The sequence below is a fragment of the Vanessa cardui genome, chromosome 10, assembly GCF_905220365.1.
Source record: "Vanessa cardui chromosome 10, ilVanCard2.1, whole genome shotgun sequence".
Lineage (NCBI taxonomy): Eukaryota > Metazoa > Arthropoda > Insecta > Lepidoptera > Nymphalidae > Vanessa > Vanessa cardui.
Genome location: NC_061132.1, coordinates 10,687,603 through 10,702,676, shown reverse-complemented (window position 1 = coordinate 10,702,676; position 15,074 = coordinate 10,687,603). Strand labels below are relative to the sequence as shown.

Sequence of the window (15,074 nt, the reverse complement as noted above, 5' to 3'; positions counted from 1 at the left end):
TATTTTTTTTATCTAATTATTATTGTTGTGTTGTTTTAGGTTATGGGTTCCACATTCGTGTAGTACTATTACGCCTTCAAAATTAATTTGAGCATGTAATCTCGATCGTAACGATCAATCTCTATCGTGTCTTCTCCATCGCACGTGACATTGGCGAAATAATCTGTGTCTTTTTGACAAAAATAAAAGCCACAAAAATAGAGTACTACGTAAGTTTAATTTTGTATACGGTTGCCTGTTTGCCACGTGATAAAGGAATGAATTTGAGTACTGACGAAGGTTTTCTTACTCTGACTGTACTTACATTTATTTTGGCAGCGTTCGCTTGGAAACCTGACCGAAAAATCTCTCTGACATTGTATTACATCGACGTACGATTTAATAAGATATATTTTAAATTAAATTTCATAATATTGTATCTATATCACAAATAAACATAACTTTTTATGTGATCAAATAAAATTAAATGTGGAAAGTAATTTCAAATATATACTTATTTAAATTTTCTGAGAAGGTCGGACGGGAATATTAATAAATGTAATACGGCTTTTTCAAAGAATTACATTTGCTATACACAACAATAACTTGCATAGTAATGATGTGTTGTAATATTGAAAAACTATGTTTCTTTTTTAAATATTGATAAATATTACTACAGACAACCCCATTGTGATTAAAATAGCATAAAATACAAAACAAGGTTTATTTTATTCATTTATTCTTTCACAAATTATTTTTAAAATCAAGTTAATAATATATAACTCCATAACTGCAGTAATAACTAGGTAGAAGTATTAACTTCAAGCTAGCTATAATTAAATCCCTATGTCAATTCTCGATTCTATTAGAAAATTTAAAATGCAGAAATTTAAACGTACAGATTATGTATAGGAATAGTTTTAATTGCAGCATTTTTAAGCAGCGTTTATTTTATAAGCTTGATTGAAGTTCTCACAACAATTTTAAATAGGCTCTTTTATAAATATTACAGAGCCTTTGCTTAACTCAAAAATATTCTACCAACCATGGAAACTAAGATGGTCCCAGTAACCTTTTATAACACTACACCTTTCATGCAACAAATTATACGTATATTTGATGTTTGGGCATTTGATAAACAATATAAAATAGCAAGTAATAGCAAAATAGCCAGCTCAATCACCACCTGTTTTACACCAACATTGTTGATAGACAATACATCAGTAAAATTTATCAATAACTTTTATTGGTCAATATTAGTAGGTAGTTAAAAAGCTCACATTTACGAGTAACCTATGGTAAATCATGAAAGAAAATGAGTATAATATAGGTGACGGTGATGTAATAATTACGGCTTCCTAGAAAGGCGTAACACGCTCCCTCGCTGTCTACTTCGGTACATCGGTACATACCAGGGGTTGTGCCTCGTTTCATATCAATATTCTGAATCCAATGAAACCTTACAGTCATTTTTAATATTTTATACTTACATATTGATATTGCTTAAGCTTAGGTGATCCAATGTGTAACAATGTAAAATATTCGTATGACGACCTCAGTGGTCGAGTGGTGTGTACACCAGTTTTCATAGGAGGTCCCGGGTCCGATTCCCGGCCGTTGAAATAGACTATCATTAATTTTCTTGGTTGTCTTGGGTCTACCGTCGTTTCTTCTGATTTTCCATAACACAAGTGCTTTAGCTACTTACATTGGGATCAGAGTAATGTACGTGATGTTGTCTCGTATTTATTTTTATTCGTTTATTCATTTAATTTCACCTGCCAATAAATTTCTATCCATTATCGAACAACCTTTCTAAAGCAGAAAACTCTACAATATTTGAGGACTGTTCATTTAAAATATAACATATTATTATGATAATTTATAATAAAATACGCGTACTGTATTCAGTCTGCAGTTTTCCCTTTTAAAAGCAAATATAATAGGTATGTCATAATTGTGGATATTTTAAATTACACGTAAACTGGTCTATTTTTTTATTTTACAGGATCGAAGGCGGAACAACTTAATGTCTTTGCAATTCTGCTTTAGATGGTATTATGGGTGCTTGAATTACGTCATAATTGTTACAAAATCGCTACAAATGCGTGCGCTTCAATCGTGTTTCAACTAGAGATCTTCATCTCTACTTGAAAAACACAATTTTAATTGGTTTAAAACGATAGTATAATTTTAGAAAAAATACTGAGTACATTTTTTGTTTACCATTATCAACGAGCAGCAAAAAAAATACAAATCTTTATTCTTTATAATGAAGGTTTAGATGTACTCGTTAATACAAAAATATGTTCATGGTATTTACTGGGTGAGTTATTATTTTTTAAAATGGTAACCTGAATTTTTAGTCTATGGGCAACCCTAATCTCTGTCATGTCGATGAGCTGTCAAATGTCAATCTTATACCCTTACTTGCCCTACGTATTTTAATTCAGCTATAAGCTATAAGATAATAAAGCTACGTTCTTTAGTTTTTACCTTTATTTAATCATATTTAATAGCACGAATTAACCAGGTTTAAACTTAGTTATATATATAAAACTTAGTTTAAACGTACTTATAAATGTGAAAGCTTGAGTTAGATGCAACAAAAAATAATAATTGTTTTTACAAATATTTTCTACGATCATGGATTTCGTGGCTAAACTTGTCATTTAAATGAAATAAAGTAATTTTTTTTCTGTTGGTTTTTGGACGAACAAAATATGGATGTAGAAAACTAGTTTACTCTTAAAATAATTATTTTTTTTCAATTTAAGCCTAAGAAAGCTACTGAATGTCACCTAGTAAAGCCATAAAATGATGTTTTGCTATATTGACGTTTAATCTTTTCGCTAACCGGTATAGTAAGACGAATTTTCTTGCGATACAAAATACCGTTAGGTTTGAATCGACTAATAACTACAGGGCTAATGATGCGTTAACAACGGACGAGCCCACGACGGGGAGAGCTTACCTGTACCATTCCGTCGTGCTGCATTTGTTTAGCTCACAACGCCATCAGATTAAAGTAAGTGCCCGTTTGTGATTGGTTTAAATTTGTGCTGTGTCAAATTAAAAAACGTTGATCCAAGTGTCATTGGCAGAAGCTCGCGTCAAAAATCCAAACAACCTAAAAAGCTTAGGGCTGAACAAATGCGAGAACTACGACAGGCGACGAAAACAAAATGAAAAAGAAAAATTGGAATTCCTGCTCGCATCGATCTACGTCCACCCTGGCACGCGGATACGAGATATACAGATGCTGGTCCACTCGTCGCTAGCACGATACTCAGTCAATATTCATACCGTACCGACATTGGATTGAGGCGTACGTGAGATACACTCACCGGAGCCTTCAGCGTCACGACTGCTGAATGACTACATGCTTCCGCAATTTGGTTCGAGATGATTCCTGCCGCGAAAACACGTAGACTCTACTCTTGATATGACTTTCAGTACTTTATTCTGATGTATGTACGTGTGTTACTTTATCTAGAACAAACTCTTTATACATGCGATATACTTGAAATGTGTCTTTTTTTAACCTTTCGAGTCGAGATGGCCCAGGCAAGCACCGCTGATTCATGTGTTTAATGTGTCTTTATAATTCATCTCGTGCTCAGCGGTGAAGGAAAACATCGTGAGGAAACCTGCATGTGACTAATTTCATAGAAATTCTGCCACATGTGTATTCCACCAACCCGCATTGGAACAGCGTGGTAGGAATATGTTCCAAAACCTTCTCCTCAAAGGGAGAGGAGGCCTTTAGCCCAGCAGTGGAAATTTACAGGCTGTTGTTGTTGTTTGTTGTAACCTTATACAACTACTAGTAGTCGCCCGCGGCTGCGCTCGTGTTTTAAGGTGTTGGTTGTTATGTGTTTGGTAAAAATGTAACCTATGTCCTTTCTTGAAGTTAAAGTTTGCTTCATACCAAATTTCATCAAATTCGATTCAGCGGTTTGGTCATGAAAGAGTGTCAGATAGACAGACAGACAGAGCTACTTTCAAATTTATAATATGTATTTACAATATTAATAATTAAACTAAATATGACGGCAAAACCATTTTCAAACTTTTATCTTAAAGTTTTCAAGATTATTTACAGCGCGATACAAAATTGCAATTTTCTATTGCATTTTTATTGAAGTTTCCTCTTCGTTTATTTCATTCGAACAGTCTGATTTTATAATCGAACAGTTCGGATAGATGATTTGTCGAATGATCATTCGTAGAACTCTAAAGGCAATTTTCGTTATATCGATACTTTTATCACTCATGATGGACACAGTTTGTGAAATAACATAATCGCTGTTATTCAGTTAAATGAAAGGTTAAGGTTTAGTTTAATATTGCTTTCCAGTAACTCACTCGGGTAAAGGAGGCATTGAACGCTACCTGCATGAATAGCGTCTATTTAGACTATAAGCTATGTGCTGCCAAAATCTAATGAACATAATATAATAAAAACAGAGATGTTGACATAATTATGTACAAAATGTAACTGGAAATAGCGATTAATTTTGAGGTCATTGTTTTTAAATACATATGGTGACAGATTTGCAAGATTTACTTGTGAATTTGGATTAAACTGGACTGTACGACAATAGCTCAAGAGATTAGGATCGAATTTTCCTTTCTTACTTAGCGGTTGAATTGGGGCTAATCTATTTCAAAGATAAAATTCAAATGATTTTCGAGTATAAAAGCAACCAAACACAATATTTCTTAATCAGCAAATATTATACCGCTAAATAGTTGTTCCGGCAGGCACGGGGACATAACATCTTAGTTTCCAAGATGTAAGGAATGGTTTATATTTTTTACAGTGGCATTGTCTATCGGCGATGGTGATCACATATTATCAGGTGGCCCATCGGCCCGTCCATAATACGTTGTGGATGGGCCAATGGTCCACGGTTACATCCCAGATGGATCACTGGCTAGAACTCGAGAATTACCGATGTATTCGAAAAACAAAAGCACACCCAAGTAAGTACCACTGAATTTTCATGTCCTTAATTTGTTTTTAAAATTAATTTCGTGGTCAGCTATGAAAGAAAATATTGTAAGAAATTACGATCTGTGTATTCATCATCCTGTATGGGTCGGCGTTGTATACTAAACTCTAAAACACCTTCTCAAAAAGAGGTCTTGTTTATTATTACAAAATTAGGTACTTCTTATTTAATACTTGTAATTTTACAAATATCATATTAAAGTATATATATTTTTAAACCGGTAGATTATGCTTTTATTTCTAGGAATAGAGAATCTATAACATTTCTTTAAATTCTTGGAACTTACTGCAACGGGATAATAAACTAAAGCCTCGTATCTTCGGTACCTAGTATAAATAAGATATTGACCTAGTTTTTTTTTTCAGTTCATCGCGTAATAAGAATAATAAAACGAATAACAATTACAATTGAAAAAAAAAAACGAATTTACACAGCTGACGAAATAAAATAATAAAGAGAAAAAGAAAAGATGTAAGAAACAAATATACTTAATTATTTTACTTTAATGGCTCTTTTAGAGCGAAACTACACAATCATTGGTAACAATGTCGTTCAATTAAATTTTCAACTGTATACAATTCGGTATTATTCTGGTAGACATAAGTAAATTAATATATTGCTTATAATTAAACTCGCTACGTGAAGACCCGGCTTCGCTACGGTAAAGGAATTTAAAAAACATATGGTTTATCCTTTACTTTTCATATAACATATATAAGTTTTTCATAAACATTTATCTTTAATTTACCGTCGATAAATTTCCCTTGAGTCCATCGTACCCCTGCACAAAATTATTGTTTGGAACATACTTTTTGAAAAACATGGCCGCCCGTTGAACTGTCAGTTCATTGAATTTTGTGGACTTAATATCGAAATATCTCGATTATAAGAATTTTGATATAAAAAAACAATATTTTTCAACGATCTATAATCGTGGACAAGCTTCGATCAGGTCTATTGTAATTTCTTTCTCAAAATTTTTATTACGCAATATTTTTAACTAATTGTTAAAGAAAATTAAACAAACAAAAATTCGGCAGTGTTGCCTGGATCAGAACCATCTGGGCGTACTATTTGGTAACAAGTATCTGTACAGGTTGTATGTTATAAAATCTAATATAAAAATCAGCCACTAAGAGATTCTTCATTAAAGCGTTGTGATGGAATTATCTCTCTAATTTCTCCTTAAACTTTATCCCTTGAAATGTTTACGATTGCGACTTATCAGTATGTATAACTCCATTCCTGAGATCGAGAACTGTTCTGACGGTTGAAGATGACAGTTGGCAGAAGTTTAAGAGTTCATCTTCAAGCTCGATTGGGCGAAAAGAGGGTTCGTTCCGGTGGAAAACGACCAAGTCTGCTACGTACTTTTCTAAAGGAATTTTAGAGACTAAGATACATTTCAACTTTAAAGAGTTTTGTTGTACAAATCTATTTTATTACTTTGACATATTTCACTGTTGATTGAATAATTAAACATTTCATGTTTGTAAATATAAAGCCTTTTGCAAAAACAGAGCATTTTTTTAGAAAGTATTTCTTTTTCTTCTTGCGCTCAACCTACATACGTCAAACGCAAAGTTAAATGTGAAATGAAGTTGAATAATTTCGTCTCCAATTTGGCCGCTTTTTTATACTTGCGATTAATATATTTTTAATCCTTTCGAGAGTTATGTTGCCTTCAATGTTGTGACTGTTATGCTATACCATTGCATTTCACTGCAAATAATTGAAAGTTGTGTGTTAAGAAAATCTTAAGTATTGCTTCAAGATCAAGTCATGGTTTTTACCAAACTCTCTATAACTGTATTTACAATCCTGAAGAAGAGACTTCGAACGAACGAATTGAATGTAATTTTTTTCAGATATTAAATTTAGACATTATTTATCACTGTTGGCAAGTTAGGTAGACCATTTTATTACTACAAATTATTGGCAAAACAGAAAGAGTTACTAATTATACAGGTTAACAGTCCATTCTCTCCTGAAGTCTTGAAATTTGTGTTATATGGGTGAACAGGAGGAATCTTTGTCTGATTTTAAATGTATTTGTTGGAATTTAATATTTTTATTAATTATGTTATAGCTTCCATACCGAACCAAGAATTGTTTAGGATTATGTTTTCATTCTTGTTTTAATTTTAAATTAGTTGAACCTGTGGTTTAACTTTATAGTTAAAGAACTTTACCTATAGCACTTACGACTTTATCTTCTTGAGGGGTAAATGAAAGATATTAATTTGATATGTCCATCCCAAAATATGAAATCATCTAAGTCGGATCGGCGGTTTAAGCAAAGAGAAAGAAGATGTCATTTTCGCACTTAAAATATATGTATAGTGTAGACCAGAACCTATAAAAGTAGTAAGTAAGTGACAGCCTGTAAAATTCCCACGGCTGGGTTAACGCCTCCTCTACCATTAAGGAGAGGGTCTGGAACATACCCCATCACGCTGTTCCAATGCGGGTTGGTGAAATGCACATGTGGCAGAATTTCGATGAAATCAGACACATGCAGGTTTCCTCACGATGTTTTCCTTCGCAAATTAAGCACATATATATAGTGGTGCTTGCCTGGGTTTGAACCTGCAATCATCGGTTAAGATGCACACGTTCTAACCACTGGGCCATCTCATGACCAGAACCTATAAGGTATAGAAATGTTTAATATTATATATATCTGATCTATCTGATCGCCTGACCTGTATTAATAATTATGGACCTATCCCAAGTATCTATCGACAACTACTGGAAGAAAAGTCATGCGTAGTAAATACTTGTTTTATCTATATGTTTGTTAGCTATCTACTGTCGTTGTTTAAGGAATGTTATAGATTATATATTTACATGCTTTCGTCTTAGTTTAGTTGGGTTAACGACTATTGTGATAGCAGTTTATCTGCTCTTGTTACGTCTATTTGTTTGTTGATGAAACATCAAAATTAATTACGTTTATTCCCGTTCTACTTACACTTAACTGTTCCAAGTATACAATTAACAATTACAATTGCTTCTACCAATATTTGTCAGTATAAATTATGTGATATTTAAATTCTGAATCGTAATATACATTTTCTAAGTTCAAACTATTCATTTCAGCCATTTGTATCTGTATAGTAACATATCCTATAAAAATAAAATTTTGGAACACATAATATTTACTACTTAATTTATCAGACTGGTACTTATATTAGATCATATCGTATACTGTATTATATATGTATGCCAACAATGCTTATGCTTAGTTACACCAATATTGGATTTTTTTAACATATACTTATGTATTATTGTGTCCTACTGACCACTTTTTCTCAACTGACTCAATTCTCAAGTCCGACTAGCCCAATGTGCGGAACGAATGACGCATATGTATGTACGTATGACACATACGTGTGTATAGTACGACACAACTTAGATGTCGCATCGGCAAAATTCGTAAAACCGATCACATCCGACTTGAGTATGCTATCCTAAATTATCAATATTTATTTCTCATGCGAATATGATCTTTGCACAAACGTAATAACTTGTAATGTCATATGACCTAATATATTCGTCAATTTGACATGTCGATTTACATGCACTTGCTTTCTCTGACGTGAGAATCTATAGCGACGAATAGCGTCGAATGGCGCGATAGGGAGCTATTTCTATTGGTCGTGTAAATCGGCAGTAATCGGTTTTATTTTCATTCCATTGCATTTTCCGATGCTACATCAAATTTGTGTCGTACTATACGTATAGTGCGACACAACTTAGATGTCGCATCGGCAAAATTCGTAAAACCGATCACATCCGAATTGAGTACGCTATCCCAAATTATCAATATTTATTTCTCATGCGAATATGATCTTTGCACAAACGTAATAACGTGTAATATCATATGACCTAATATATTCGTCAATTTGACGCGTCGATTTACATGCACTTGTTTTCTGTGACGCGTGAATCTATAGCGACGAATAGCGTCGAATGGCGCGATAGGGAGCTATTTCTATTGGTTGTGTAAATCGGCAGTAATCGGTTTTATTTTCATTCCATTGCATTTTACGGTGCTACATCTAATTTGTGTCCTACTATACGTGTGTGATAAAACACAATTCTCTCACTCTTTTGATGGCGAATACGACCGGAATAAGTTCAGGCTCAAGACGGCTTTACCTAAGAGTTTGGAAACTGACAACTTTTAGACACCGGTCTGTTTCCACAAACTCGACAGAAAAACGCAAAAACTTTTTACTTTACTGTCACGACCCAGGGGATTGAATCCAGGACATCATTGAAAACATATTTAGTAATATTTTTTATTTCAAACTATTATTAAAGCAGGTATATAACAAATTCTGTCTCTCCTGTGTATTTATTATTCCCGTCTGATGGTGGGGTCTGCATTCCTACTCTTTTGCTTCCACTTCGCTCTATTTGACGTATCGTTTTAATCAACATTGCAGGAACTAAGATCTTTTCTGACCACATTTGTCCGTCTGGTTTTAGGTCGCTCTTTGTTTCTTGACCCTGTAACGTTAAGATTGTACTATGTACTCTAGAGATATTCTTCTGATATGCCCAAATCAGCGAAGCCTGCTTTCTTGGAGCTTGTCGGAAATGTCACGTTCTCCCGGTATACGCGAACGTAAGTTATATAACAAAATATATAAAAAAATATTTTGTGTTTTAAAGTAGCCTGTAGTACATCGATTTGAATAATATATAAAAAAATACCATTTTGACAAGTGCTATAAAATTACCCAAAACAATAGATTTTGTTTTAATCTGTAAGCAGATTTGACGCGCGTCATCAAAACGTCGTTAGGCAAATGGTCGTCATTGTCCGCGTTCGACAGTGTAATATCCAAATTATAGTTAAGTTCTGTAGTTATATAACGTTCAACTAGCTAGCGTTGCTAGTTTTGCCCGGGTCTATCCATTTCCAGGAAATCGGTTTATTCTATGAAGCCGGCAAGAACAATTGGGTGTTTGACAATTTTATAAAAAGTATTTTATTGTATTCTTAGGACACTAAAGATACGTTTAATAATTGTTTATTTCATTTTTAAAGTTAATTTATAACAAAAACAGTCATTTTAAATAATACGATTCAAAATTCCCGCCAAATAAGCAAGTCAAGTGACAAATTAGGCCGTGACGTCATGATTCAATAAACAGTTAAGTGAATGATCCTGTGTAAACTGTTTTTCTCTTGTTTTTCTTGAAATCTCGAAGAAATGGCTTCGTCATCATACAAAGTTTGCACAGTTCCCTGCTGTACAAGTACAACAATAAAAAATCCCAATTAATTATTTATTCATGTGCCACAATCGGGGCCTCTTCGTAAAAAGTGGCTGCAATTAGCACGACGCGATCCGTCCACTGTATCACCTAAATCTTCAATTTATTTTTACGAGGACCATTTTGATGTGAGTATTATTCATTTATTTAGTCGTCAAATACTGGTATTATAGTGATAAATATTTTTTTATTTTACTTTTTCATCTATAACCATGCTGACATAATATGATGTCTGACGAACTCTATGCTCAGGGCATATTCTGCATTTCACGGTGCACAGAGTGTGGTCACGTTTTAATTGAACATAACCAATAGCATCATCACCATAGGACTGTCTTGATGATCTGTAAATAGAAATATTTCAATAAAATAATTATGAAAAAACATTGTAAATGGTCAGCAGACCATGTTACGCATCAATGTATTAGTAGTTATATTTTGATAGACACTTTTTGCATTCTAAAACTGCTTCAGTTAATTATAAATTATTACCTATCGCAATATAACCCGAAATATATTTTTGACATACATAACCAACAAAGTAAATAATGACAAAAAATATCAAATTTTAAGGCTAAGGACATCGATTGAATTAGAACATTATGAATATATGCATATTAGATAGATACCGTCTTTTATACTTACACTGAAGTTTTCACGTTTCTAAATTCTGCAGAATAGAAGTCCGGGTTTGATGCAAAGAAATTTGCAATCATAAACGAATCAACTTTTGGCAGATTAGCACTATCAGTTTTTATAAAGTCTTTCTCCACTTGCATTTTGACTGAATAACTAATAAAATCAACACAAAATTATTAATAAAATAACACCACCGTACAAAAGTAACAGTGCAATTTGTTTGACAGACCAAGCAAGATTTGTTTGTTTATTGAATCGTGACGTCACGCGTTCTGATTGGCTAGTGAGCCGTTTGAGTTTTGTTATTGCACAGATGAAAAATTTCTTATTTATTTTTAAGAAATAAAAATATTTAAAATGTTTAATTTGTAAATTGACATAGTTATTCTGAATCAGCGTCTTGAAATCTACATAATTCAATTATTTTCTTATTTAATTGTTAGCCATGTCAAATACCGAATTATTATAAATTCATGAGCTGTTTTCGGCGACCCCATCCGTGTATTTTTTATTAAGATCTTCTCCGGGTACTGCTTGACCTCCATGTCAAATAACCTCTAAAGATTTGCTTTTGTTTTAAATTCAAACTAATAATATGGAGAATGTTTTGTTTGTTCATAGTAAAATGGTGAATTTACGTTGTACGATTTTGACATTTTTTTTATCATATTTATCATTTTATCGGAAGCAATGGCCTATATATAGTGAGGCTAGGGACAGACGTCACATACGGTATTATAAATTTTCATTCGAACAAAAAGACTCGTTGCCATATTAAAAATAGTTATTTTTATAAGAAATTTATTTACAATTTTATTTTATTTTTCCAAAGCTAATTGAGATGAAAAATGAAAATTACAAATAACAAATTAAAAAAAAAACAACGTAACGTAAATACGTCGGTTCAAGTAATGATGCTGTTTTTTTTTCACTAATTAACATTTTTTAAATTTAAATGTTATTCTAGGAAGTTGAATTGATTGATAGGTTATTATTTCATACTATAATTAACAAGGCTGTTATACTAAAATAGACTTATTTTTCTGATCAGCTACTCGAAGCTTATACAAAATTGTTCGTTAACTGCAAATAATCAGCCTATAATATAAATAAATAAAAAATAACATTTTTCTTGAAACCTAAAGGCGATAGGACTCCCACGTTTTATTGGCATTTGGCAGTGTATTAGTATTTACTGCCGTTCTCGGCACCTAAGTTCGATGCCGTATTGGCCGTTAGTAAGGCACGGAGCGGCAACGTCGCACCGCTGTCAACCCGTTCGTTTTGTAGAAAGACTTAACACTGACAACTTGCAATATTTTAGAAAAATAAAACAACAAACGGAACCATCTAGGTACCTAATATATTATTAGAATTAAATTAAACACCTTTAATAATGTTTTCTGTAATTATTCTAATATATTCACTCAATAGAATTTACATTAAACAATGTTCTTACTTGCGTATACATTTTTCATACATAGTTATTTAACATTTAAATTAAAAAAAGCATTGTTTCCAACTCAGAATCTTGGAAAAGGTAAAAAGAGCAATGTCTTGGAGATAGACATACTTGCACATACAGTTCTAACAGTTACTTTGATCGATTAAAGCTATATTCTGTCTAGGTTAAATGTTGAACTAGTTAGTCTAACCTAATTCGAAATTGGACGTATTGATCATAGAAAACCGATTAAAAATAAGTGTTGAAGGGCTTGAATAGACAAAAATAAATATTAACATATTGCAGATATGTCAATTGACCTGGATTTGATCACTGTTATGATAAGTTATCTGAAAAATATTATTAAGTTACTTAACATAACAACCTAGCACGATTACAAACAAATTAAGTTAGCGTTTAGTTTGTTAAAATGTAGTTGTCATAACCACTTCGTAAATTTATTTGCACTGTTTTAAATTTGCGTCTTTAAAGTGTAGGTACACCGACAGCAGCCATTAATCTGTCAGTAACTATAAATCATGGCGGTGATGCATCGCATTTGAGCTATTAAAATAATTATAAAGTTATTTACAGTTCGCACTATGCCTACTGCTAACGTATATTTTATTCTAAGAACTCAAGTGGAGATAACTCAAGCTTAATTTTTAATAGGGCGATAAATCTGATAGGAACACGAAAAATTACACCCTACTAATAATATTATTATTAACTCTGGATGGATCTGATCTTCGTAACTCTTTTACGCAAAAACTGCAGAACGGATTTGGATGAAAGTTAAAATAGATTTAGTTTATACCCTTGGTTTGCACGTAAGCTAACTAAAGTCGCTCCCCCCAACAAATGCGGGCGTTAGGGGAGGGGAAGATAGTATGTCGTATTTCCTGCGAAGTTTCTATGTAAGATGGTTATTGAACTTCTTTATTACATAAGTAATGATAGGGAATAAATAGCATATGAATATGTATACAAAGTATGCAAATTAAGTTATTTATAAAAAATATGCTTTAACGTTTAAGCCCGGTCACGCTCGAAGGAGATTTCAAGAGACTTCAAGAAATTATTGCTATGCAGAATAAAATATTGTGCACAATTGAGTATTTAAGAAATTCTGTTAATGAATATTTAATGAATATACAGATCATAAAGACGGCTTCGTCGATTTGCCTCTAATATACTGGTAATATTATTATCCTAATTTTATGAGTAAAATAATTAAATCCAGAAGAAATTATCCCTCATCGTATGTGGCAAAATTGCTGATATCAAATAAGCGTAACAATTTTCTTTTTTTATTTATAATATGTCAAAATAGTTATTATGAGAGTACCATACAAGATGAATACACTATGGCTGAAATATCTCTCAATTTAGAACATGCAAACAGTTCTAGACAAACCTCTGTTACAGTTCCAATAGTTTTAATTCCAATCCCTTTCTCGAAAACCGTATCACCGCTCCGACAAATTGGCGATCGTGAGGACGAGGTCTCGGATTAGTATTTTTTAATAGATTGGCTACCATTTAATCATGTATTTATAGATTACTTGTCGCCGCGGCTTCGCTCACGTTTCACGGTGTTGGTTGGTATGAGTTAGGCAAAAAGTATCCTATGTTCTGTCTTGGAGTTCATGTTTGGTTAACACCAAATTTCATGAATTTTGGTTCAGCGGTTTCGTCGTGAAAGAGCGACAGACAGACAGAGTTACTTTCACATTTATAACATTAGTGAAGAAGTATAGATTACTTCCGGAGATATCACCGCAATTTTAAACGCGAGGCCTCTATGTATATGTATGTATTACATTCTGAAATGTTCCAAACGTATTGCCTTTGATGCTAATAGATTTGATGGATATTGACAAATATGATCTATTACACTAACTCTTTTGTTGTTCAAGTTTAACATTTTGTCCCTAGTCGGGGTAAATCCAAAAAAATAGTAAATATTGTGGTGACGAACACACTTTCACATTTAAATTTAATTAGAGTTTAAGGGCGTGTTGACGACACGAACACTATGAGTCGTAGACCTATTTATTATACTTTGCTATAAAGAATGGCATGACATTAATCTACGTATGTGTCTTGTACAATTGTATATGTTGTTAGCCGAGTGTATAAGTGGTATGCGCTTGACATTTTAACCGACATTTTCTGAAATATTGATCCTAGTATAATTTACTAAGCTGACTAAATTGCTACTGAACCCTTCGTTCGTTCATTACGTCATAGATTTCCGTCCATCAATAAACATACCGATTAATGTCAAATTAATTAATATGTACTTAATCTTTACATCGATTCCATACAAAAGGTTAGTGACACATATAGTAGGTAAGTCAATATTCAAAATGAACTGAAATTGAAAGAAGAATGGATAAAAATTGTCCAAGAAGAACAGAGGGATGATGAATGTTTGCCAACTAAATTTACTCGCATGTGCTCAGCACATTTCAGTGACGACTTGTTCTACCTGACACCCAGAGGTCGAGAAAGGATAAAAAACTTTGACACTCCTTCGTTTGACACGTGTACATATCTGTTTTCGACACTCCTTCGCTTGGGGCTCGTATAAATATTTGTTCATATCATGAAATTGGATTCGACTGATCGATGTATGACAATTATAAATGCTGTGACGTATCTATTGAGACTTTTTTAGATTAATCTTAAAATTGTAC

The 15,074-nt window shown here is 32.8% G+C and overlaps 1 protein-coding gene across 1 annotated transcript; it reads right to left on the bottom strand.

The window, feature by feature from the left end:
- Positions 1 to 10,134: 10,134 nt before the first annotated feature.
- On the bottom strand, positions 10,135 to 11,236 carry LOC124533166. Its single transcript, XM_047108334.1, has 2 exons — positions 10,935 to 11,236; positions 10,135 to 10,633 (listed from the first exon to the last, which is right to left on the bottom strand). The coding sequence occupies exons 1-2, from the start codon at positions 11,066 to 11,068 to the stop codon at positions 10,477 to 10,479; spliced, it is 291 nt and encodes a 96-aa protein (XP_046964290.1). The 5' UTR covers positions 11,069 to 11,236; the 3' UTR covers positions 10,135 to 10,476.
- Positions 11,237 to 15,074: the final 3,838 nt, after the last annotated feature.

Bases quoted from the DNA above. Each gene is read 5' to 3' on its own strand.
- LOC124533166 (XM_047108334.1), bottom strand. From the start codon at position 11,068: ATGCAAGTGGAGAAAGACTTTATAAAAACTGATAGTGCTAATCTGCCA. The intron at 10,634-10,934 runs GTAAGTATAAAA...TTCTATTTACAG, and splicing joins AGAAACGTGAAAACTTCAGT to ATCATCAAGACAGTCCTATG.